At 40.0% G+C, this 27,987-nt stretch overlaps 1 protein-coding gene across 1 annotated transcript; it reads right to left on the bottom strand.

The window, feature by feature from the left end:
- On the bottom strand, positions 1-27,970 carry ndc1 (NDC1 transmembrane nucleoporin). The gene is given in 19 exon segments (XM_008109594.3): positions 1-273; positions 1,629-1,701; positions 1,704-1,788; positions 2,688-2,788; positions 3,143-3,206; positions 8,080-8,130; positions 8,369-8,487; positions 8,749-9,006; positions 11,300-11,458; positions 14,121-14,202; positions 17,057-17,149; positions 18,381-18,513; positions 19,088-19,139; positions 20,020-20,128; positions 20,831-20,969; positions 22,478-22,652; positions 24,234-24,335; positions 26,145-26,265; positions 27,764-27,970. Coding segments are annotated over 19 exon segments (2,010 nt in total). The 5' UTR covers positions 27,794-27,970; the 3' UTR covers positions 1-209.
- Between the last annotated feature and the right edge of the window lie 17 nt (positions 27,971-27,987).

Genomic DNA, 27,987 nt, shown 5'->3' with positions numbered 1-27,987 from the left:
TTTATCTTTTTAAAAAAACAGTTTATTATACAAAATGTCAAACCAAAGAAATCATGTTTTTCAGGTAGCTCAGCTGACAGCATAGTCACTGTATGACTTGCACTGAACATTTTCAAAAAGCCAGTAGGAAAAATCATATTAGTGTCACTTATATTTTGATGCACAGCTGCTGGTCTATCCATCTCTAACAGACCAGGCAATTTGACTTTCTATTCCTTGAACTCAAGGAACTGCTGGAGTCTTTTCTTATGTTCTGGAGATACTTGCACAGCACTAGAGAAAAGAAAACAACATTAAAAAACTGCAGAACCCATTCCAAAAACATGATATTCAAGTTAGAAAAAGGAGTTGTTTTCTGAAACATGTAAAAGTCCACACAACCTGGCTGAAAAGCATTGCACGAACTGGACCAGCCAAATAACATCTGTTTGATCCAACCCTATCATGACTTTGGCCCTATTTAGCTCTTCAAAAGGATATCCAAGAGCACAACCTGTGCAGGGATGTGCATGCTACCCTGCCTCAAACTCCTTGCACCCTGATCTTCCCAGGTTGAATGTGAAGCCATGTTTGAGGAGACACCCTTAGAAGCTTTCTAGTGCTGAGATGTTGTGTGTGGGAGGTCGGGCTAGATGTTTTGCTTTTAAATGAAATTTTAATTGTACTTCTATTGTATTTAACTATATTTTAACTCTGTAGTCATGACAGAAATATTGAATTGTTATTTGCTATTGGCCTTGTTTTTAAATTTTAGTGGGTCGTGTCATGTTATTGTTAGCTGACTTGAATCCCTATGAGGAGAACGGCAGGATAGAAATAAAGTTAAAAATAATAACCGTGAGCTCAAAATGTATGACAAGGAAAGACTAATAATAATCTCAACATTTATGACAAAGGGCAGGTACTAGTAATATCATGGTGAACTCAACATTTTGACAAGACAAAAGACTAATAATATAATAATAATAATAATAATAATAATGAGCTCAAAATTTATGACAAAATACTAATACCATAAGCTCAACATTTACGACAAAAGACTAATAATGATGATAATAATACTGTGAGCTCAACATTTATGACAAAATACTAATAATACCATGAGCTCAACATTTATAACAAGACAAAAGACTAATAATAACACCGTGAGCTCAACATTTATGACAAAATACTAATAATACCACGAGCTCAACATTTACGACAAAAGACTATTGCGTGACTAGCCTTTGAATTCTCACCATGTAGCTCTTGAAACCATCCTTAAATGTGCAATTAGACTCACAGCTGTTCATAATGATGCAAAATGGTACATAAAATTCTGGATAATGAATTTTTTTACACTTCTTTATAGAGCCTCAAAAAATACAGCATGGAGTTTTTTAGGAACTTTACATTCACTGGTGAGAAGACTTTCAGATTAAATCTATTTTAATGTCGTTATTTTGCATATTTTTATTGTATTGCATTAATTTTAATTGCAAGTTGATGTGAACCTTTTTTAGGGAAATGGTGGACTATATATACATAGTAATAATTCCTGCAACTAATGCATGAAATCTGGTATAGATTGTTTGTAACCATATAGACCCAAGTGAACATTATGGTGCCTTTGTTCCTCAAAAACTTACTTTAAGTGTTCTCCAAATGTGGTGGTTATTCGATATATGGCAGTTTTCAGTGAGGCTCTTAAAGCAAACCGAAGGTTTTGTAGGAAGTGTCTGCCAGATTCCCTGAAGTCCTGGGGGGTTTGCTGGAAACATGAGGAAGTTTGAAGTGCTTGTCTACTACCTAGGATGCAAAATGAATCAGTAAGAGGACATGCTAGCAGCTCAGAGGTTTACATTTCATCTGTATGAATCAGAACCGGTCACACAATACAGCTGAAACAGACTTTAAGAGATCAAGCTTTGTGATATTAATCAGATCTGGAAAGATCAAGGTTATAATAACTGATGGTTGCAGTTAAACTTCCAACCCAAATATTGGCCTGGTGAGACACTGTGAGAATCCATCTGGCAAACAGGACTAAACTTTGTGCCTTGGATAATATTCTCAAGATTATCTGAGACTGATTTATTTATTTCAGTGCAAGAGCTTCTCTGTTCTTCTCCAAGGCAGAGTTGGGGATTGAATGGAGGAAATTCTGAAGAAAGAGAAAACTAGTATTTTATAGTCAACAGAAAACAAAGCTGCCTAATACAATACTCTGGTCCATCAGACGGGATTATTTCCTAGTCCTACCTGAAGATTCCTGATATTTTCTGGTGATCTACCACTCAAGTACTAATAATGACTATCTATAATTCACTTATGAAACCATATGAGATCAGAGGCTTAGGGTGCATTAATGCAGTTTGTCACCACTTTAACTGCCATGGCTCAATGCTATGGAATCATGATTCCATAGCATTACGCCATGGCAGTTAAAGTGGTGACAAACTGCATTAATTCTACAGTGTAGATGCACTCCTAGTCTCAATGTGATTTTGGTTGCAAGATGTTAAAATAAATGTTGATGCCATTTGCTGAATAAATCTGCCCTGAAATATGCTGTTACTAGTTGTAGATCTCAAGAGGCTGAAGTTTGTAACACAGATTTTCTTTCACTGGTTAGTTCCAGAGAAGTCATTGTCAAGTTTAGTAAGAGTTCCTATTACTTTCCCACAGAAGAAAGTAAGATTCTGTACCTCCTGAAGAGTTAGTAATGTATTCAGAATAGCTGGCAGTGTTGTTTGGACAACTCCATATCTATCTTCCGTGAATGAGGCTGCTACAAGATGCGATAAACCTTCAAAGAAACAAATACATTTTAGTTCTGATGTGTTGCCATTTAGACAAGCATTATACTATATCTCTGTCAAGAATTCTGAATTTAGACAAAAAAGTAACCAGTGCTCTTAGCTTCTGCCCATTGGAATCACCTAGAAATTAGATATTGTCACCTGTAAGATATCAGGGTTTGAGAATAGAAATGAAGGATGAAAGTTCTAGATCAGGTATGGGAAAATTTCGACCCTTCAGGTGTTTTGGACTTCAAATGAAATGTATTGCCAGTCACCACAGAACTCAAAGTCCTAAACACAAACAGGCCACCAGAAATCATTCATTTGCAGGATATTTCAGATATGAACACAATGCTTACCTTCCAAAGCCCAAATGTGCATTTGGGTATCACAAAAGAGAGCCTGGATTGAGGCCTCTGGGTGCTAAAAGAGAGTAAATTGTTCTGCAAGTTAGTCAACCAGATCAACAAGATGTTTCAAGCACTACCTTAATGATGCTAACTGTAAAGCATTTAGTCATAAAGAACTCTGTGTGAAAATTGATTCTGATAATAATTTCAATGCTTAATGTTTTATCACCTTAGTCAAACTAGACAGAACAACGATGGAAAGCAATATATTTGAAGTGAAATGTTCAATTTATTCGAATCCCTGCTCAGCCATTAAAATACACTGGGTGACTTTGGGTGAGTTGCCCTGTCTGAAAGGAAGGTAATGACAATCCTGTCTTCTGAACAAATCTTGCCAAGAACACCCTGTGATAAAAGTTCCCCTTAGGATTGCCCTCAGTCAGAAATGACTTGAAGCCACATAAGGAGACGCAGGACCAGGCAGCCTCCACAGAACTCCTCTGCTCAGCTGCATTTACACAACAGATTTGAAATTCTTACATCATTAACATACAATCAGGAAACACATCTTGTGGAGGACCACAGTTTCTTAGATACCACTCAGTGGACCATCCTGGATCAATGCGCAGGGGATAGCCCTGACAGGGACAGTGCATCACCACAGTCACACTTATGTAATCATGCAAATGCTCCATCCCCAATCATAGACCAGGAGCAACAGGAACATCCTTGGGAGAGTAATGGGCTCTCGGATGTATCTCAATGGATTGTCATTGATGAATGCACTGGGGATGTTGAGGAGGAGGACAACACTTTACACCTACATGATTCATTTCAACAGGAACACTCTTCAGGGGACATACACACTGTCTTGCACAAAAGGGACCCTGTCAATCCTCAAAGGAAACAGGTCTTGGTAGTAGGTGACTCCCTCCTTAGAGGAACGGAAGCCATCATTTCCAGACCGGATGGGATGGCTCGAGAAACATGCTGCCTCCCGGGGGCAAAAATACACCATATCACTCAGAGGCTCAGCAGGCTCCTAAAGCCCCATCACCCTCCCCACCTTATGTTGATTCATGTAGGTACCAATGACACCGCTAGGCATACTTTTCAAAAGATCACAAATGATTTTCGAGCTCTGGGAACAAAGCTAAAACTGTATAATGTACATGTGATCTTTTCATCCCTCCTCCCCGTTGTAGGACATGGCTCTACAAGGGCCGGAAAAATAGTACAGGTCAATAACTGGCTCAGAAAATGGTGTCAAGAGGAGCATTTTGGCTTCCTTGACCATGGTCTACTCTTCCAAGAGGATGGACTACTGGCAAGCGATGGGGTGCATCTCACACAAGTAGGAAAACATCTTTTTGCACACAGACTCACAAACCTCATCAGGCGCACTTTAAACTAAATCCACTGGGGGAGGGGAACAACAGCCTGGCGAACACTATATTACCCACGACCACAGGGAACCGCCGTAAGGCTAAACGGAGGGCTGCACAAACACAGCAAGGACCAAGTACAGAGAGCACAATAATCCCAAATAAACAGTTCGAGGGGAGGTCACAGGGGCTTACATGTCTTTACACTAATGCTCAGAGCATGGGAAATAAGCAAGACGAACTCCAACTCCTAGCACAGCACCACACATACGATGTCATAGGCATCACTGAAACCTGGTGGGATGACTCCCATCACTGGAATTTAACCATTGAGGGCTATAACCTCTTTCACAGAAATAGAACAAAGGGGAGAGGAGGGGGAGTAGCTTTATATGTCAAAAACAGTTACGTTGCAGAAGAAATGCAAGACTGTAATCCGGGAAACCAGCTTGAAAGCATCTGGATAAGAATCAAGGGAACCGGGACTCAAAAAGATCTTGTCGTGGGTGTCTACTACAGACCTCCGAGTCAGGATGAAGGACTTGATGAAGCCTTCTGTCAACAGCTGACCAAACAGGCACAAAGAAGAGATATAGTAGTCATGGGCGATTTCAATTATCCCGATATCTGCTGGAAAACAAACTCAGCCAAGAGTACAAAGTCCAACAAATTCCTCACTTGCCTTGCAGATAATTTTATGGTCCAGAAGGTAGAAGAGGCAACAAGGGGATCAGCAACTCTTGATCTAATCTTAACAAATGTGGAAGACCTGATCAATACAGTTGAAGTGGTTGGATCCTTAGGGGCAAGTGACCATGTGCTCCTGCAGTTTGCAATACAAAGGAATGCCAAAACTAAGACAAGTCAAACACGCATTCTGGACTTTAAGAGAGCTGACTTCCAAAAAATGAAGGAATTACTGAGCGGCATTCCATGGACGCCGATATTAAAAAACAAGGGAGTTAAGGATGGATGGGAGTTTTTCAAAAGTGAAATACTCAAGGCGCAAATGCAAACAGTGCCAACAAAGAAGAAAAATAAGACAAGTGCAAAGAAGCCAGAATGGATGTCCAAAGAACTTCTAACTGAGCTAAAGCTCAAAAGTGACATGCACAAGAAGTGGAAAAGGGGAGAAATCACCAAAGAAGAATTCAAACGTATAGCCAACTCCTGTAGGGAAAAGGTTCGCAAGGCTAAAGCGCAAAATGAGCTCAGGCTTGCCAGGGACATAAAAAACAACAAAAAAGGTTTTTTTGCTTATGTTGGTAGAAAAAGGAAGAAAAAGGAGGCGATAGGGCCACTGCAAGGAGTAGATGGGGTGATGGTGACAGGGGATAGGGAAAAGGCAGAACTGCTTAATGCCTTCTTTGCCTCGGTCTTCTCACAAAAAGAAAGCCATCTTCAACCTCAGCAACATGGAATGGACGAAGGATTGGGGGAAATCCAACCCCAAATAGGGAAACAAGTTGTCCAGGAACACCTGGCCACTCTAAACGAATTCAAGTCCCCAGGGCCAGATCAGCTACATCCAAGAGTATTGAAGGAACTAGCGGAAGTTATTTCAGAACCACTGGCAATCATCTTCGAGAGTTCTTGGAGAACAGGAGAAGTCCCAGCAGATTGGAGGAGGGCGAATGTGGTCCCTATCTTCAAGAAGGGAAAAAAGAACGACCCAAACAATTACCGTCCGGTCAGCCTCACATCAATACCAGGCAAGATTCTGGAAAAGATCATTAAGGAAGTGGTCTGCAAACACTTAGAAACAAATGCGGTCATTGCTAATAGTCAACACGGATTTACCAAAAACAAGTCATGCCAGACTAATCTGATCTCTTTTTTCGATAGAGTTACGAGTTGGGTCGATACAGGGAATGCCGTGGATGTAGCATATCTAGATTTCAGTAAGGCCTTCGACAAAGTCCCCCACGACCTTCTGGCAAACAAACTAGTAAAATGTGGGCTAGACAAAACTACGGTTAGGTGGATCTGTAATTGGCTAAGCGAACGAACCCAAAGGGTGCTCACCAATGCGTCGTCTTCATCATGGAAAGAAGTGACAAGTGGAGTGCCGCAGGGCTCCGTCCTGGGCCCGGTTCTGTTCAACATCTTTATTAACGACTTAGACGAAGGGTTAGAAGGCACGATCATCAAGTTTGCAGATGACACCAAACTCGGAGGGATAGCTAACACTCCAGAAGACAGGAGCAGAATTCAAAACGATCTTGACAGACTAGAGAGATGGGCCGAAACTAACAAAATGAAGTTCAACAGGGACAAATGCAAGATACTTCACTTCGGCAGAAAAAATGGAAATCAAAGATACAGAATGGGGGACGCCTGGCTTGACAGCAGTGTGTGCGAAAAAGATCTTGGAGTCCTCGTGGACAACAAGTTAAACATGAGCCTACAATGTGATGCGGCAGCTAAAAAAGCCAATGGGATTTTGGCCTGCATCAATAGGGGAATAACGTCTAGATCCAGGGAAGTCATGCTCCCCCTCTATTCTGCCTTGGTCAGACCACACCTGGAATACTGTGTCCAGTTTTGGGCACCGCAGATGAAGGGAGATGCTGACAAGCTGGAAAGCGTCCAGAGGAGGGCAACTAAAATGATTAAGGGTCTGGAGAACAAGCCCTATGAGGAGAGGCTTAAAGAGCTGGGCATGTTTAGCCTGCAGAAGAGAAGGCTGAGAGGAGACATGATAGCCATGTACAAATATGTGAGGGGAAGTCATAGGGAGGAGGGAGCAAGCTTATTTTCTGCTGCCCTGCAGACTAGGACACGGAACAATGGCTTCAAACTACAGGAAAGGAGATTCCACCTGAACATCAGGAAGAACTTCCTCACTGTGAGGGCTGTTCGGCAGTGGAACTCTCTCCCCCGGGCTGTGGTGGAGGCTCCTTCTTTGGAGGCTTTTAAGCAGAGGCTGGATGGCCATCTGTCGGGGGTGCTTTGAATGCGATTTCCTGCTTCTTAGCGGGGGGTTGGACTAGATGGCCCTTGAGGTCTCTTCCAACTCTACTATTCTATGATTCTATGATTCTATGATTCTAACCCTTCAATATGTTCTAGATGAACAGTTATAATGAATATATGCAATAGAGCTGGGAGAAAAAAGGGACAAGACGAGACATGATAGCCATTTTTAAATATCTGAAAGAATATCATAAGGAAACAAGCTTGTTTTTTGCTGTTCTGGAAACCAGGAGAAGAAACCTAGATTCAAATGAAAGGAAAAGAGATTCTATCTAAACATTGGGAAGAACTGCCTGATGGTAAGAGCTGTTTGGTAGTGGAATATGCTTCCTCCTCAGAGTGTGGTGAAAGTTCATTCCTTGGAGGCTTTTAAACAGAGGCTGGATGGCCATCTGTCAGGGGTGTTTTGATTGTGCTTTTACTGCATGGCAGGGAGTTAGATTGGATGACCCTTGTGGTCTCTTCCAACTTTAATCACTTGCATCACTTACACCTTGAAACTTTATGATTCTATTTAACAGAACGACAATAAAAATAATTTTCTTCCAGATAATGTTAACCATATAATCATACATTCATCCTTACCTTGCTGAAAAAATACATAATCAATACTCGTTTTGCCAAGAAACTTTTGAGCTGGAAAAACAAAAATAAGAGATCTATGAAGAAGCAAAGAATGTATCTGACACATCAGAACAGTATATATTTCATTAAAAGTTCTTACGAAAAGAAACTAAATCTTTTGGCTACACTAATTGTCATATCAGTTCAAAAACAATTTAATTGGAATTAAAGTAAACTCCATCATGTTTTAAAAGGTATTCCAAGATGAGAAAACAACAAATTGTTGAGCAATGAATCACTTGGTTAATACCTGCTCTTTCTTGTTCTGCAACCATATATAGAAATGACTTGGTGGCACCACTTCATTAGCACTTTTTGCAACAGGAATCATTGGGCGGGTTTCATAAGGAGAGCTGGTCCACGGTATATCTACAAGAAAAAAATCCAGTTCATTAAAAAAACCTACATAAATGTCCTGCTAATCCACAAAAATACCAGAGATGAGAGCACCAGAAGAGAGTATGTTAGACTTAGACACTGGCAATTCTGGTTCAAATCCCTTTTGAGCCATGAACCCCTTCTGAGCAAAACCCCCTTCACATGGTTATTGTTGCACACTGCCTTAAGCTTATGAGAATATACATGTAGCAAACAGAGATAACAGTGTTGAAGCAAAAGAACTTCTACTACCTGAACTGGATGTCCATAATTTTGGTCCTCTTCTCATAATGTGAGGGCTTTGGATTGATCCATGCCAAGGAGAGCTTAAATCTATTAGTCCAGACTTGTGAGGAAAGGGACTAAAAGGTGACCCTACATTGCTTCCCAGATCAGACACAGGTGATGTTTTTAAAGGCAACAAAGATGATTTAACAAGAGAAGGCATATGGGCTCGAGGGATTAAGTTGGACCTTGGGCTCTGGAACAAGTTCTCTTGGGCTGCTGCTCCTAGCAAGGAAAAAGATTGTAGGAGTAAGATTAGAATGATTTTTTCAAAGCCACATAGTCATGGACTTCCTAAACATGCAATTTCAACTATTATCAGACTTGGTATACTCTTACAGTAGTGCTAATAAAACCTAGTATCTTTAGAGTATTTCATACACCTAAATGAACAGTATCTCTACACAATTATAAACATCACAAAACAGATAGTGGAATAGTTTAGATGACTAGATGCACATGGAATTTTATTGCAATTTAGCTGAGATTAAAAACCAAGTGCTGTCATAGACAAATTTTACGGATTGGTCTAAAACCAAACAGATAGAGAGATAAAGGTGGAGTGAAAAGTTGGTGGGTAGATTTTGGGGGATGGTGAGCTTTTAATGTAAATTTTAATGTTTGTATTTGCTTTGTTTTAATTTTTTTAAAAAAAATACCCTTGCTTTATTGATATTGTTTTAACGTTATTATTGCTTCTCATGTGATTTGTATGATTGTTGAATGTATTGTCTATTTGAATTTGATTAATTTATTGTATTTTTATGGCACTGAATGTTTGCCTTTTATGTTGTAAGCCACCCTGAGTCCTCTTGGGGAGATAGGGCAGGATAGAAATAAAGTTTTACTTACATGTCATTAGATTGTGTGATTATTAGCCACCTTAAGACCCACGAGGAGAAACGTGGGGTATAAATAAAGTTGTTAATCATCATCATCATCCTTTATACAAAATTCAAAATATGTGGGAGTTGAAATGCATGCTGTGAACTCCTACAAAACGGTGACCTTTGTGTGTTTACCAGGAAGGGCTGATGCAAAAAAGTAACTGCATTTAGGTGGATTTGGTTAGAGTTTTACGTGAACAGCTTTACCAGATATCACGATTGCACAGAGCTCTGTGAATGTGGAAAAGTTCCCTTCCCACACCATATATGTTTAAGGGATCTCCCAATGAATGTGGCTTATTTGATTCTGAACACTGGATGTTGATATTGTTCGTACGCATGAGGATACACATCTAAAGCCCCTTCTACACTGCCAGATAATCAAGATTATCAAAAGCAGAAAATCCATTTTATCTTATTTGAACTGGATTACCTTAGCCTACATTGCCATATAATCCAGTTCAAAGAAGATAATGTGGATTTGATAGAGTTGTGCAGAAGGGGCCTAGGAAGCCTATCCCTTAGAGATATTGCAATAATGCTAGCCATAGATCATGTACAAGGAAAACACCAGTCAAGTACAAGGGGCAGATATGTTTCCCTAAGTATAGAGTGGAAAAAGACTATGGAAACATACCCAGAATTTCCCAGTCCAAATCTTCTAAATATTTACCGAGCGTCCACTACTGGAAAACCACAGAAAGGCACCATTTCTTTATAAGGGGTTCTAACAAACATTCATCAGGAACTTAGTTTTTATTATAGACCAACCTCCAAATACATATTTTGTCATCTTTTGTCTTTGGTAATGTTTCAATACAGGCAGTCCCTGGAGTTATAAACAATACAGTTTCTATGTTTGTTCTTAAGTTGAATTTGTATGTAAGTAGGAACAGATATATTTTTAAGCATAACTCATCAATTTCATTTTATTTTTAATTTTGGATAGCATAGGGTAGGGTCAAACCCCTATAACATTTGTTTTGCTGTCCTTGCCCCTGTTCAGAAAATTTCACCCTACTTTCTATCCCTGTGATAATTGGATTTTGAAAATTCTGGCTTGTTGAGGAAACAAAGATTGGTGAGAAAGCTTCAGTGGAGACACTTTCTTTCCTATGATAAATCTTACAGGAACTAATTTCCCCGCCTAGGCATAGATTTCCTCTAACTTTGTTGTCTCATTCCTGTTTGTAACGAAGAGTCGGATGCAAGTTGAATGTTTGCAGTGCTGTATTGACTATTGTGCTTATGTATATACAATTGTCACTGTGCTTAGAGGTGAGCATCTTCCTGCCATTTTTTTTACAATGGATTTTGCTTATGTGGTGCAATTCTAAATTTGAAGGTGTTCTGTTCTGGTGTGATTCCAGACATAATGACAGAGTTGATAGTCTATGGGAGTGTTCCACAAAGCAGGCAGTCTAGGTCTACCAGGCCAACCTCCTTCAGAGGCCTCATGATTTAACTAGCACAGAGCCTTATTTGTCCTAAATCCAATACTGGATGTTTTTAACTCGGGGACTGCCTGTAAACCATGCTGCTTCATCCATCTTAAACATGCTTTCCCCTCCGTGGACAGACCCAGTTGTCAAAATCCGTAAAGCTTGTATTGTAATGAACCTGTCCAATACCTGGAGAAGTGGGAGGTTGTCTTGGGTCTCCCACAGGTGGCTGTTTCAGCCTCCCATTGGCAGCTGCAGCTTCCTGGTGAATTATTAGTTTCTGTGTGAGATCATTTAGGAGGCTCAAGCAGTCCCTGGAAATGGAAGCCCAGTTGTGAGGATGTCCACCTGCAAGAGACAAGGAGAATGTTATAGTATGTACCAAGCAAAGGTTGGCAACTGAAACAAGCTACTGGAAAGCAGAGAATAGGCTTCTAAAACACCTACATGTAGTACCGTATGTCTTCAGTTGTACGATACCATTGATTGTAAGATGCACCCTAATTTTAGTACCATCACCACCATCAATAAATACACAAGACACATCTGTGATTCGAAGATACACTCCATTTTTAGAGATATTTATAGGAAAAGAGAGTCTTAGAATTGAAGAAATACAGTACTGTAGTTGTTTTCTTTGTATAGTATTATGCTGCAACAAGGTAGAGGGAAAATGCACATATTATCTTCTCACAACCAAGCTGATCATGTGCAAAGAATGATTTTTCTTCAATATTGTCACATTTTTGGCAAATAATTTTTATTAAGTATTTTCAAATAAAATTTTTAAAAAATGCTAAGGGAATTGGGAGATGAGGGAAAGAGAGAGAGAAAATAATAATATGGGGATAGTAGAGTTGTTATTGGTTAATTGCACCTTTAGGTTAAAGGTAAAGGTTTTCCCCTGATGATAAGTCCAGTAGTGACCGACTCTGGGAGTTGGTGCTTGTGGAGAAGTCATAGTTATTTTGTTTAATTTTATTTGTTAGAGTATGTATTTGTGTTTAGTTGACACAGTAGCTGAAACAGAAGCCATCTTGTTTCAATCCACAGTAGTGCTGTTACCAAGGAGACGGAGCTGGCTAGCTCACCAGAGGGAGAAGTGGGCGGAGCCAAGAAAAGGAAAAAGTGGGAGTTAAAAAAGAAGCCAGGGAGAGCGTGGCTGGAGGCTTTTCAGTCAAGAAGGGCTGAGGAGACAGGCCTGGCCAAAATCTTTAGTCAAGGCAGACTAAAGGGAGCCTAGTCAAGATCTCTAGTTGGGAAGGACTAGTGATCAGGAATTTGATCGGTAGTAGATCAAATTAAAGGCTTTTATTGTAGTCGGGACATTGTTCACTAAGGAGCTCAGCTGAGGTTAGAATTCACTACAATTTATATCATCAGTAGGAGAGTGAGAGCGGAATTACACCAGAGACTACTGGTGTGGTGGTTATAAGAGTTATTAAACCACTTGTTTATCTAAAGTTCCATAAGTAAATCAATCAACCTGCAACCATAAGCTTTGCATGCAATAAACTTGTTGTTCTTTGCTAACAACTGACTCATTACATCTCATCTGCGTCTGTGGAGCCAAATTTCATCGGTGATAATTCAAAAGCCTCACGTTGGTAGCAGTTACCTTAATATATCACCTAATTGGGGAAGAGTAATAGTCACAGTTACCTCAGAAAGGGAACAACACAGAAATCCCTAACTACAGAGGCTGGGATCCTGAAATAAAGATCAACCCCTGTAATCCTTCCCCTCATATAAAGGTGATATATATATAATCTAGAGGGATTAAAAGATTCAAAAATCCCCTCAGCAGTGGAAACAGCATTTACAATTTGCTTTGACACCATTACAATTGGCTTGAGTCTTCCCAATTGGCTTTAGCACCATCACAATTGGTGGCAGCGTCGGGATTGAGTCTTCGTAATTACATTAAACCATCCCAATTGAAGTAACGTCTGTGCAGTTCTCATCTCCATTTCTAAGCCAAAGAGCTGGCATTGTCCATAGACACCTCCAAGGTCATGTGGCCGGCATGACTGCATGGAGCGCCGTTACCTTACCGCTGGGGCGGTACCTATTGATCTACTTACATTTGCATGTTTTCGAACTGCTAGGTTGGCAGGAGCTGGGGCTAATAGCGGGCGCTCATTCCGCTCCCGGGATTTGAACCTGGCACCTTTTGGTCCGCAAGTTCAGCAGCTCACTGCTGTAACACACTTTAACACCAGGGGCCCCTAATTACACCTTTACAAATGTCTAATATGTCGCAAAGAACAAAAAGGTAAGAACCGTTGGGGCGTGGGAGGTTCTTACACAAAATTATCTTTGTTACAACTAAATCTCCATCTCTATTCCATTAACATGCATTACATAAGACTGAAGATTCTAACAAATCTAAATTTAAACCTAGTAGTTGTATCCGTGTTCCTTCTTATATTGTCTCATTTTCTTCTTATTGTAGCTATCGTAATGTATTTTTTTCTCTGTGTCTTACAATCAATGGTGCTAAATTTGAAAAACAGTATAAAAATGTATCATGCACAGATCTTTCACAAATTTCAGTACTAATTTCATTCTATCACATACTGCAATGTAAAAACATCAAAGAATTTTGTGGAAAAGCAGTATATGATGGAAAAAATTGAGATCATTTTTGGATTTACAAAGCCAAATTCCTATATAATCAGCATATCCACTTTTAAAAAAAGTTTTTTATGACTTTCAATTTTGCAGGACTATGATGTCTGTGTGAACAGTGTGCAAAGTACTCAGATCAATCAAAAATAACATCTCTCTTTAGTAAATCTGTGACTGCAGCCAAACCACTGGGCTAGAAAAGCAGCAGCAATAGAATCAAAAGCTTGATGTTGTGGTTAGCTGCCAGCAAATCACTTTGACTTATGGCAACTCCATAAATGAGAGATCTCCAGGTCACCCAGTCATCAGTTGTAATCAGGTTCTCATTTGGTGTTCCCTGCATTCCCATTTAATAAAGTTCTGGTTATGTTCTAAATACCTGGTTGGCTAAGACTGAAGACCTCTTGACGGCGCACAGAGGAATACTGGGAGAGAAACATCAGGTCCTGTAAAGCCAAGAACTGCAGAGGAAAACATTGGCAAGTATTAAATTAGATCGAGTTGACCACATTTCTATTCTGATTTCCAGAGTTTTGCTACTAGATGTAGCTAGACATAATATTTAACACCATTATTAAAATAATTTATGCCATTTCATTATGTTCTCATGTAAAACATAGTACCGATGGGCAGAAAAGAATGCAAACCATATTGCCTCTGCATTTGCCCATTTAAGGAAACAATTATAATTCTTTCATTTTTTAACCAGGTACATTAAAAATATAGAAAGAAGTCCCTCCAACTATGTGGGAAACAATTCACAACTCTATCACTAGAATTGTCATTAGGCACCACAACCGATACTCTCAAAGATATAGCTATTTTAATTACTCAACCAAATCTAAACAAATTTAGATAATTAGATTTATATAAATTTACTAGCTGTGCCCGGCCACGCGTTGCTGTGGCGAAGCATGGTGGTATGTGGAATAAAGTATTGAGGAATTGGTAGTAGTTAAGGTCAAGGGTAAAGGTTTTCCCCAGACATTAAGTCCAGTCGTGTCTTACTCTGGAGGTTGGTGCTCATCTCCATTTCTAAGCCGAAGAGCCGGCGTTGTCCGTAGACTCCTCCAAGGTCATGTGGGATGACTACATGGAGCGGCGTTACCATCCCGCCAGAGCAGTACCTATTGATGCACTCACATTTGCATGTTTTCGAACTTCTAGTTTGGCAGAAGCTGGAGCTTCTGTTTGGCAGAAGCTGTTAAGTGGGGGCTCTCTCCGCTCCCCCAATTCAAACCTGTGGCCTTTTAGTCCAGAAATTCAGCAGCTCAGCGCTTTAACACGCTGCGCCATCAGGGGATATTATTTCCTAAAGGTTGTGAATATACAATATTTCTGATTGTTTTTTTTTTGTTTATTGGAGGCAAGTATGAATGCTGCAATTAGGAAAAATAATTAGGATGTAATGGCCTTGCAGCTTTAAAGCCTGGCTGTTTCCTCCCTGAGTGAATTTTTTGTTGGGAGGTGTTAGCTGGCCCTGATTGTTTCCTGTCTGGAATACCCTTGTTTTCAGAGTGATGTTGTTTGCGATATTTTATGTGCTTCTACTGTCTGTGGCCCTGAGAAAACAGGATTTGCCAGATTTTGATGATGGGAATACTTTGTTGGGAGGTGTTAGCTGGCCCTGATTGTTTCCTGTGTGGAATTCCCCTGTTTATTTACGGTCCTGGTTTTAGAGATTATATTGTTCTGCATTATTCTATCCCAGTAATTATTTCATATTAAAGAAGAATCTCACTTATCCAACATTCGCTTATACAATGTTCTGGATTATCCAACGCAGTCTGCCTTTTCATAATCAATGTTTTTGTAGTCAGTGTTTTAAATTCATTGTGATATTTTAGTGGTAAATTTGTAAATACAGTACAGTAGAGTCTCACTTATCCAACATAAACGGGCCGGCAGAACGTTGGATAAGCGAATATGTTGGATAATGAGGAATTAAGGATAAGCCTATTAAACATCAAATTAAGTTATGATTTTACAAATTAAGCACCAAAACATCATGTTAGACAACAAATTTGTCAGAAAAAGTAGTTCAGTACACAGTAATGCTATATAGTAATTACTGTATTTATGAATTTAGCACCAAAATATCACGATATATTGAAAGCATTGACTACAAAAATGCGTTGGATAATCCAGAACGTTGGATAAGCGAGTGTTGGATAAGTGAGACTCTACTGTAAATACTACATAGCATTACTGCGTATGGAACTACTTTTTCTGTCAAATTTGTTGTATAATATGTTTTGGTGCTTAATTTGTATAACGATTACCTAATTTGATGTTTAATTGGCTTTTCCTGAATCCCTTCTTATTATCCAACATATTCACTTATCCTGCCGGCCTGTTTATGTTGGATAAGTGAGACTCTACTGTATATTTCTAATCTTATATTATCTGCTCAGAACTGGATTATCTGAGGCCCCTTCTTCACAGCTGTATAAAATGCACACTGAAGTGGATTATATGGTAGTGCGGAGTCAAGATAATCCAGTGCAAAGCAGATAATATAAGATTATAAATGGGTTATATAGCTGTGTTGAAGGGCCTTGAGTCTACACTGCCATATAATCCAGTGCAAATTAGATAATCTGTGGAAGAAGTCTAAGTGAGGCCTAAATCGGCCTGTCCCCTAACTGAAACCTGGCTGTCCCTTGGTTGCTAGGCAACCAAGTGGGCAGAGATTAGCCCTCTAAACTGGCAGCAATTGGATAAAAAAAATTATTGCTCTCCCTCTAATTAGGACTTTATTTTTCTTTTCTTTTTGTTGTATCAACCTTGAGGCGTGGATGATGGGTTGTGTTGTCAAATTTTGAGGTTGGGGGGCCTGTACTTTTGTTGTTTTGTGAATTGCCGTGATGCCATCACTCTTTTATATATATAGATGTTGGAATCCACCAAAACATTGTGATGAAGGATTGCCCATAACATATGAATGAGCTGCTATAGATGTAGCATAGAGATAAAGTATGAAGATTTTATCACTCTAAGTAAGGATGGAGTAAAAACATCAGATCTAGGAAATGAAGGGAAAACCATTCAAAGTAACTTGAGAAAAAGGGAGGAGGGCAGGAAGAGTGGAAATGAGAAGGGAAAATGTGGAGAAGCTACACAGGTGAAGAAAGATCAAGTTTCCATACTGGTGTGAAACACCAGCCAAATCCTAGGTTGTGAGCCTCCCATATGAACGGTATTAACTATAGTGTGACATTCAAACTTTTATAAACATTCTTGCATAACTTCTATTACAAAGACTATGCAAAAAACATACAGACTGATATTCTAGGCATCATGCTGCATTCATACCTTTAAAAGAGAGGGAGGGTTGCTGTTTAGGATTTTAGGTAAACACTGGTCTGCTTCTTCAACAAAAGTTGCCTGGACAGGAAAATGATGGGCCTAAAAAAGAAACATACACACACACTGGAGCTGCAGCAAGCATAAGGGACCACCTTCATTCATTAACATTAAAGTATAATCACATCAACCACCATTTGCAACCAAGATGATAGGCAACCAGCCAGCCAACCCCGACAGAAAGGAAGGATAAACTCTTCAATGGGAAACAGATGAACCTTAGCGCAACATTTTCTGCTGCATTTTAATAAGAGAAGACAGTTTCCATGTTCTTCTAATGACAAAGGCTACAATGGCAGCAGAGACCCTGCAACCACACAGCACTGGACACACTTTCCCCCAAGCTGGCACCCTCCAAAGGATAAATGTATTAGTAGTTTTAAACTGAATCCTGACCTCAAATGGGGTCTCTTTAGTTTGGGGTATCAAACTCATTTTCACTGAGGGCCACGTCAGCCTTAGGGTTGCCTTCAAAAGGTTGCTGAATCCATGGATGGAGAATCCACAGATACAAAGGACCAACTGTAATGTTTTTACATAGTAGTTGGTGCTCTTTAGTTTTTACCCAATTTGTGTCCCCAGATGTTATTGAATAACAACCCCTGTCACTTTTTACTATCTGCCATTCAGACAGGGGACAATGGGAATTGTAACCCAACAGCATTTGTGGCTCTGAAATTAGGGAAAGGTCAAAGGACATTTCAACATCAGACACCGTATCCACAAGCCTTGTATGTAAATCCAAACCTCACTCTCCTGACTAAACAGAACAAACTGCAGCTGTCCAAATGTTACTGTATCACAACTCCCATCAGCTCTAGTCATGATGTCTAATGATGAGTAATACAGGAGTTGTAGCCCAGTATCTGGAGGTTCACACAAAATGACACGGAGGGCCAGATTTGGCCCGTGAGCCTTGAGTTTGACACATGTGCTTTAGTTCAATGTTGGTGTCGCAAAATATTTGGCAACTGTAAAAGGTTTCTGAATGCCACCCATTTACACAAACCTGTTAGCACCAATATGTGGTGTTTACGGTGGACTTTGCAGAAAATGCTTCAAAAAGGAAAATCAGCCTATTTAGCAAGTCTTGCAAATTCTGATTTATCATCAGTCAATGTTTGATTTATATACCTGTTTCCTACACATACATACTTTGGGTCACGTAAAAAAATTAAGGGGTCACGAGTGGAAATAGTTTAAGGAGCCTTAATCGAATACATCCAAAGGATGTTGGGTGGGGGAAGGCCAGCATATGATGTTTGGCACCAACCTCGGTGGCAAAGATTCTGAAAAGCATCCAGGCAAGGTACCACGTCATCAGAAGAAACAGGCCACAGAGCCAGCTGTGGTACAAAAGAGACAAATCCAGGAGGCCAGCTACTGTGTCAAGAAGAGGGAGTTTACTAAAACAAACAAACAAAGAAAGAAATGCAACTGAGGGAAAAGGTTTTCTGCAACACATACCTTAGTACAAATTTCTTTTTTCTGGTATGAAGCTAGAAACAATAGCTATATTAAAACAAGGTGCATCTACACTGTAGAATTAATGCAGTTTGACACACACTTTAATAGTATGGAATCAATGAGTACTGGTGCATAACTAAACTTCAAATTCCAGGATTAAAGAGCACTGAGCTATGGCCGTTAAAGTGGCGTCAAGCTGCATGAATTTTACAGTGTAGATGCAGTCTATGATGGTACTTTAAAAAGAGTCTAGAAACATGCAATAAAAGCTCAGACTGGTATAGAAGGTTTATAAATAGCATTTTAATCAGCTTCTTATTTGACTTGAAGCTCCATTAAAATTAGAATTGGTGTTAATATCTAAGAATTTCCATTGCCTAAGCCCAACATACCCGAAAGCCAATCACCACATCTATATTCTTTTGCAACCTGTAAAATGACTAGAAATACCTCTTTTACTCACACACCATTAATTAAGAAAGAAAAATAACTGTAATGCTTTCAGATACAAACCTATCAGTTTGAAGGTTCATTGTGGTAATTATCCACGTCCTTGGAATATAACCTAAAGTACCACAAGCAGAAAAATCAAGCTGTGTAAAGACAGGCATATAATACTTTTTGATCTTTAAAGAATAATTTTCCTTGTAAAAATATATTATGAACAATACATTTAATAACCTTTTTTGGGGGGAAATCTGAGACAAAATTAATTTTATTCTAGCTTAACATAACTATTTATATAACAAAGATAAGTCAACGTCATCACATTTCATGGATACCCAGCCTAATGACACATAGTCTTACCCTGGCTGTTACCTCAAGCTAAAAGCCCTTCCATGCTACAGTCCCTGTTCCAGTTACTACGTTGGATCCAGATATAGTCATGTTTAGAGTAAGTCCACTAAAATCCCTGGGATTTGAGTTAGCCATGACTAATGCGTCCATCAATTTCAACAAGTCCACTGTAAGCATGACTACGTCTGAATCAATCCAATATAAGGACATCCTGCTAAAACACTAACTATTGTTCAACCCACATTACATCTGCAACAATGTGCTCTACTTGGATAACACAGCAGGGAGAATGAAAGAAAAGAGATATACAAGACATCCTAATAACCTACTGGACACATTTTTCATGCTTAATACAAATAAAACAAATAAAGAAACTATCTGTCAGCATATGCAGCTTTGTCTCCTGATTTGCTTTGACTTTTCATATGTGCTCATCAGTTCTTTCTTTGAGCTCAATACTACTAAACATTACTTATCTCACATGGCAGGATGTCTAAAGGAAGAATCGTTTTGTAATTTCTGTACTCCAGAACACTTTCTTCATATATTAGTCATACAAAAGTTTCTGGAAAGCAACATGTATTTTACCTTGGAAGAGATCTCATCCTTAGGATTGTTTACAGAAAAGTGAACAAGTGAAATCTTACCAAAGAAGTAGTAGGCAGCACAGAAGTTCCTAACCATATAAAGTGATTCCACACAACTATGCTTTGCCAGGAGGGGAAGGGATCGTCTGAAGCGCAGATACTTGTATTGCTGAAAAATATGGTACAAATGTTTGAAGAGGGAATAGTTTAAAGAACATATCCATGTAGCACTTTTGATTTGGAAGGGCAGCCTCATTTTAAATTAGAAATTGTTTCAGGGATGTCAACTGCTCTGGATCTCCCAACAAAGTTAACTAATAAGGTAACCTTGGTTTATTTCTGCTTTTCTAAGTATTATAGTAACTATAAAAGGCAACAAATAAATCCAAGAATTGCTGAGTTGGATCCTGAGAAGATTGTTATTTCTACAAGCTTTTATCTACACATGATTCTCAGAATTTTATTTATATATTTATGTATTATTTATTATACAGCAGTATTTTTAAACTGACCAGTAACAGACATTATGTAGCCATTGTAAGAAATCATTAAAAACATATAATACTAACCATGTACAAGAGAAAGAACATAATAAAAAGATCAAACCAGTAGTGGGGAAATGTAGCAGCATCTAATATCAAATTAAAACTGGCAAATGATGCCAGTGATCCAAAAACATTTTAAAAAGTTCTTATGATGCCAGGGAGAATTTGTGAAAGCATCACCCAGTGTCTCAAAGGCCATTCTGCAGACCAAACTTATTACATTTGAGGCATTTCTTCTGAAAGAATCCTTCCTGAACTCAACTTGATATTAAGGTTCTTCCCTCCACTCCACATCGTCATATTCCCGCTGACCTTTCTGCACCTACCTGTATGATTGGGAAGGGAAGGTAGTTCATATTGTTGACAAGATATCGGAGGCTGTAGCTGTAACCCATAAAAGCACCAAGGAGCAAGAGAAAGAGGTGGTATTCATTCAGGCACACATGCAGGTCAGCATCAGGGGCACTAAAGCAAAAATAGTTACTTTCATTAATTTAATTCCACAAGTATATATATGCTACAACTTTATACTCAGTCTTATCCTTAAAATTTTGAGTTTAAAAAAATGGAACCAATGCTAAAAAAGTTGTTTGCATGTTTTAATGGTAAAGCAGTCTATTATTTTTTTACAATTATCCTATTCTTTTTCTGTTAAACAAACTAACATTTTAGCTATCCAAGAGTATGGGAAAACTGAGGCAACAGGAAGCAACTAAACGGTTCCGGCCCAGCTTATCTGTCCAAACGTATCTCCCTCTATGAACATCACGGAGGTTAAGATCTTCTGGGGAGGCCCTGCTCTCGATCCCACCTCCTTCACAAGTGCAGTTGGTGGGGACAAGAGACAGTGGTGGCTCCTTGGCTCTGGAACCCTCTCCCCAGTGAGATTAGATCAGAGCCTTCCCTCTTGGCCTTCAGGGAAAAAAAAAGACATGGTTATGGGAACAAGCTTTTGGGCAATAAAGTAATGCAGGGCAAGAAATAAATAGGGAATATGTGCAATTGACAATGAGGACAGTCCCGGTTTATGGTTTTGGATCATGTGATTTTAATATTTATATTAGTTATTTTAATTCTATGTTGATTGTCTAAATATTGTCTATATCTTATGTTTTAATGGTTTCATTGTTTTAATGCATAGTTATACGTTTATTGATTAGATATGATTTGGTTTACATGTATGTTTGGCATTGAATTTTGCCATTAGGGGTGAGAAAAGCGGTATATAAATACAGTAAATAAATAAATAAACTTCCTCCATCTCTATCTGATTCAGCAAAAATAGCACAATTATCATATCCACTGGTTCTGTAGCCATGGATGAAACCACCTAGGGATGAAAATATTCAGAACAAAAATCCCAAAAGCAAACCTTTTTGTTGTACGTAACAGATGTCTAATAATGTATATAATGGGAGTTTAACACCCATGGATTCCTGGCACCTAACCCCAGCGGATGCCAAGGTCCAATTGTATCTCAAATCAAAGACTTATCATAACCAAACAATGACAAGTATAAAAACAATTTACTGCATATACTCATGTTTAAATCTAGAAATTTTAGTTAAAAAATAAAACCAAAAACTCTGGGTTGACTTATCCATGGATCAGTGTAAGTACTGTTCCTTAAATTTAAAAAGAAAGATAAGGATTTAGTTCATCTACAGAGACCTAAAAAAAATATTGACCCCATTATTCTCTTCATTATAGCACTGCTTCTGGCCTTTTTTGAATGCCTGGGAAAATGGTGATGATAGCCACTGCCTCCCTGCCCTCGACTTATACACAAGTATATACAGTACTTCCTCAAGACAAAAATCTGGGTTGCCAGATCGTTACTTGCCTATATTTGAAACAAGTCACACTTGGGGGAAATGAGGATGTAAAAACACTATCATTTGAGAGTATTTTGATATTTATTTTCACAAGAAGTGATGTTTGTAAAAGTAGCTCTATAACCCCCCAGAACCCACCTTTCTGTATTTGTGCAGGGTACAGATAGAAGCAGGAACTTCCCTTTCGTCATAATGGCAGCACACCAAGCCACCAGCATCCCCATGACAGCATGGGCAACTGAATGGATCACCTGCTGTGGGTGGATAATCTTACTGATCAATGCCAATCGAGAGCAAGGAATGGAAGGCACAACTGCAACATAGGAAAAACAGCATTAGGCACCCCCTGACCCAAAGCAAGGCAAAACACTTCTTATTTTGGTCACATTTGATGGTTGGAAAGTGATTTGAAACATCACTTTCCAACCATCTCACTCTGATTTAAGTTTTCAGGAGTTCAAAATATGATAGAAGCCTTTCCTAAAGAAGGTATGATAGTTTTTTCAAGCATCCTGAGTGTTGTGACTGCGCCTTCGGGGATTAAGGTTGATGGGGATGGAATTCGAAGAGGAAGAAAAAACCCTCGTGATGAGGGTTCACTGGAGGAGTTGCGCAGGAAGCGACTTAGAGAGCTATATGGGGGATCTTCTGAGGAAGATTCAGATGGGGAGATGGATGCTGAGGAACAGGTGGTGGCTGGGGAAGCGGGCACTGAATGGGCACAGCCACAATGTCTGGGGATTTGGGGTCTATGGATACTTCTGAACCTGGGGTTTCTGCAGGAGCTGATCCCAATTGGGATGCTTGGAGAAGGGAGGATGGTTCTTTAAGTGTTCATGGGGCTAAGTGTGGGCAGGATGATTGGGACTCCGACGAATTGCTAGGTACTCCAGATCCACGAGCTCTAGCTGTGTGGAGCTCAGACTCTGAGTAGATTTGGGACACCTGGTGTTTGGGTGTGAGTGTTTGGTCACCCAGGAGGAAGGGGAATAAAATGGGAATGTTTGGCCACTTCACTTTGCGTGTGGCAAGGTGTTGCTGAGGCGCCATTGGGATCTCTGTGTTTCCATGAAGACTGGACTTGGACTATGATTTGAATCTGCTGTTATCACCTAGCTTGGCTCTCGCTGTGTCTTATCGTGGACCTGTTTTGGATGACTGCACCCTCTTCAGACCTTGGATCGGAATTTGACCTTGCTACTGCCTTCGCCCTGTGATTGATGACTACTATTGGCTTTTGACTCCTGGCTTGCTCTTTGGACACCGCTGTTATCTCCTGACCTGACCTTGGAATCCCGGACGACGTCTTTTCACCATTCTTTTGGAGCCTTCGGCTTTATACACATTGTGGAAGCAGTCTACTGCATTCTTAGTTTGTTTGTTTGTTTCCTGACCAATTTGGTGTTTTCTTTTGGGAATTGTTCCTTTGAAAACTACAGAGCCGGCTAGCAGGGCTTGGACTCAGAAAGTGCAGTTTGCACTAAGTTTGTTTAGCTTTGTTTTTACCTGCTTGTGTTGCTGAATTACATTTTTGTTTGAACTGCTCTTGAAGCACTGATAGTGAAGTGTTTCAAGGTTTTTTCTGTGTTAACATTACTTTTTGGCTTATCTGCTGAATAAACTCTATTTTTGTTCGCTAATTGGCGTCTGACTCTTGACACTGAGCATCTTAAAAAGAACAGATAGAGGACAACGTGAAATCAGATAAATATAGATTTAGCAGTAGCTTTCAGGGTTATTTAAGATTTATGAAAAAATAAAGTTTAAAAATATCATAAAGGCCAAGTTTCTTGTTATGCAGTGAAATATAGCAGACTTAAAGCAAAGTTGAAACACAATTCAGCATAAAGCAATAGTCTCATAGAAAGCTAACAGTACATTCAGTTCAACTCACCTGCATGAAATTCAACAATGAAGATATTTATTACCACTATCACCACAGACATCAGTAGTATGCAAAAGATCACATAGGAGGTATATAAGTCATTGAATGCATCTAAAATAGAAAATTGTAAGAAGAGAATCAACTCATTTGAAATGCGGTGCTGTAGGAAAATTCTAGAGAAAATGTGGATTGACAGAAAGGCAAATAAATGGCTCCAAGAGCAAATGAAGCCTGACCACTCTCTGTCATGCTTTGGAGATACCATGAAACAACAGATGCATTTACACTGCAGAATTAATGCAGTGTGACACCACTTTGACTGCCGTGGCTAATGCAACAAAGTCATGGGAGATGTAGTTTTGCAAGGTCTATAGCCTTTTCTGCCAAAGAGTGCTGTCGAACACCAAACCACAAACCCCAGGCTTCTATAGCATGGAGCTATGGCAGTTGAAGTGGCATCAAACTGCATCAATTTTATCATGCAGATACATCCAACTTGACTCATAGGGAAACACAATAAGAGTTTGCAAGACTTCAGCAGGGTTGCTAAAGACTTGGGCTCTTGGAGGGGTTTTATTTATAGGGAAACGAAACATGGTAACAATAAAAAAAATGATATTACATAATATTACATAATGGTGCTATTAGGAGGGAAAGAGGAGAGCACACAAGGCAAGAACCAGCTCATACTTATCAATCTCACCATGGTTGCGTTCCAGTAGGTTGAGGGTGAATCCAGCAAAGACGGAGATCCTATGGATGGGCCAACCAGGCAGTGGGGATATCCAGTTGCCAACCCTGGATGGCGAAGTGCTATGCCCATCTTTACTGGTAAAGAGTCTGGGAGTCCTCTTGGACCCTTCATTGTCGATGGAGGCCCAGGTCTCCGCCGTTACCAAAACTGCCTTCTTTCATCTTCGGCAGGCTAGACGGCTAGCCCCCTATCTGTCTAGGGACAACCTGGCTACGGTGATCCAGGCCACAGTTATCTTGAGACTGGATTACTGTAACGCCCTTTACATTGGCTTTCCTGTGTCGGTGATCCGGAAGCTCAAATTGGTGCAAAATGCAGTTGCCCGGCTCCTTGCGGGAGTCCCGATAAGATGCCACATAACACCAATCTTACGGCAGCTGCACTGGTTACCAATTGAGCACCGGATCACTTTCAAAGTGATGGTGCTTACCTTCAAGGCCTTACATGGTCTAGGGCCGATGTACCTGAGGGACCGCCTCACTCCCTACAAACCCCAGAGATCCCTCCGTTCCGAGGACCAAGACCTGTTGGAAGTCCCCAGTTTTAAGACTTTGCATCTAACTGCAACTAGACGCAGAGCCTTTTCAGTAGTGGCGCCATCTCTCTGGAACACCTTGCCACCGGAAGTTCGTGCCTTGCGGGACTTGTTGGCCTTCCGTAGGCCATGTAAGACACACCTGTTTCGACAGGCTTTTGAGTTCTGTTGTTGATGTTTTAAAAGGTGCCTTTAGGATGTTTTTTAAGATGTTTTTTAAGATGTTTTTAAGATGTTTTTTAAATTGTTGATTTTAGCCGGTTCTTGTAAGCCGCTCCGAGCCCTAGGGGAGTGGCGGCATATAAGTTTGAAAAATAAATAAATAAATAAATAAATAAATGATTTAGCACAGACTTCTCTGAGTGTTGGACCACAACTCCCATTATCTGAACAAACTTGGTCATGGTTTATTCTTGCTGGGACACATCTGGACTACATCAGACTCAAGAAGTCTGGTCTAGCAAGGTATATGTAGATGGTCACTGAATAGTCGTTAAGTCAAGCCATTCTTTCTCTCCCATCCCTTTCTTGGGCTATTGTTAAGAATTACCAAGACAATGTGCACTTTGATTAACATGCAACATAAATGCTGAGAAGCATTTGTACATCTCATACAGGATATGGTACATACTTGTGATCCATTGTATAGGGTGGACAAGGTCAACACTGCTGATGGTGATGAAAACTGCAACACAAAGAGGAAGCAGAAGCAGAGACCAAGCTATAGTTGCAGCGGCTCTCCATCCCAAGATCTAGGAAAGAAAACAGAAAGTTTAAAAAATCCTTGCCTTTAGATACAATCTACATCAGGTACGGGCAAACTTCGGCCCTCCAGGTGTTCTGGACTTCAACTCCCACACTTACTAACAGCCGGCTGTTAGGAATTGTGGGAGTTGAAGTCCAGAACACCTGGAGGGCCGAAGTTTACCCATGCTTGATTTACATTCTAAAATTAATAGTTTGAGACCACTTTAACTGCCATGGCTCAATGCTATGGAATCATGGGAATTGTAGTTTGGTGAGGCACCAGAACTGTCAGAGAAGGCTAAGGAGCTAGTAAAACTACAGCTCTCATGATTTCATAGCAGTTAAACTATTGTCAAACTGTATTAATTCTGCAACGTAGATGCACTCTTCAGTTACTCCCAAAAAGTAAGCTATCCCCAACCATTGTACTAAATCGCATTTACAAATATGCTTGACAACTAATTTTTCAACGAATTATGCTGATATTTATTTTACAGATGGTCAGTGAAATAATTTCCAGCACATAAGCACTCATTAAAAATGCAGGAATTATTTCCTGTGGCATGTATTGCAGTACTTAATTACTGGGTTGCTGTGAGTTTTCTGGGCTGTATGGCCATGTTCCAGAAGCATTCTCTCCTGACATTTTGCTCATATCTATGGCAGGCATCCTCAGAGGTTGTGAGGTCTGTTGGAAACTAGGCAAGTAGGGTTTATATACCTGTGGAAAGTCCATGCTGGGAGAAATAACTTTTGTCTGCCTAGGACAGATGTGAATGTTGCAGTTGATCACCTTGATTGACTTGCATGTTCAAAGCCTGGCTGCTTCCTGCCTGAGGGAATCCTTTGTTGGGAGGTGTTAGCTGGCCCTGATTGTTTCCTGTCTGGAATTCTCCCATTTTCAGAGTGTTGTTCTTTATTTACTATCCTGATTTTAGAGTTTTAGAGTTCCAGAAGCATTCCCTCCTGACGTTTCGCCCACACCTATGGCAGGCATCCTCAGAGGTTGTGAGGTCTGAAGGCAAATGAGGTTTATGTATCTGTGGAAGGTCCAGGGTGGGAGAAAGAACTCTTGTCTGTTGGAGGCAAGTGTGAATGTAGCAATTGGCCAGCTTGATTAGCATTGAATTATCTGGCAGCTTCAAAGCCTGGCTGCTTTCTGCCTGGGGGAATCCTTTGTTGGGAGGTGTTAACTGGCTCTGATTGTTTCTTGTCAATGAATGCAGTCTGAAACTTTAAGTGCCTTGGCTCATTGTTATGGAATTATGGGAGCTGTAGTTCCACAAGGGCTTTTAAAGAGTGCTGGTGCCTCCCCAATCTACAACTCCCAAATTTCCATAGCATTAAGCCATGACAGTTAAAAGTGGTGCCAGATCGCATGTATTCTACAAGGTAGGTGTCCTCTGTGGCTCTTATGAGCACGTGTCTCACCCGTATTTCCCCACCATTCAGACGTGACTATGCTATACACGTGTCTTAGCACATCCATCAGGCCATACATACGTTTAGCTGTTCCCGCGTTGAATGAAGCATCCTTCTCCCGGGCAGAAGGCGGAATGGGGCCGGAGACGCCCCCGGATACGATCCCGGCAGACCTTGCCGCCCGGCCAATGGCAGCCTAGAAGAAGGGTGACGTTTTTCGAAACGCGCCAATCATTTGCCAGGGGCTTCCAAGAACAGGACTTTGGGGGTTTTTTATAGTTACTGATTCATCTACACGAGGCATG

This window comes from Anolis carolinensis, chromosome 4 (genome assembly GCF_035594765.1).
Source record: "Anolis carolinensis isolate JA03-04 chromosome 4, rAnoCar3.1.pri, whole genome shotgun sequence".
Classification (NCBI taxonomy): domain Eukaryota; kingdom Metazoa; phylum Chordata; class Lepidosauria; order Squamata; family Dactyloidae; genus Anolis; species Anolis carolinensis.
The sequence above is the reverse complement of the archived record's forward strand: the minus strand, read 5'-3'. Positions and strand labels throughout refer to the sequence as shown.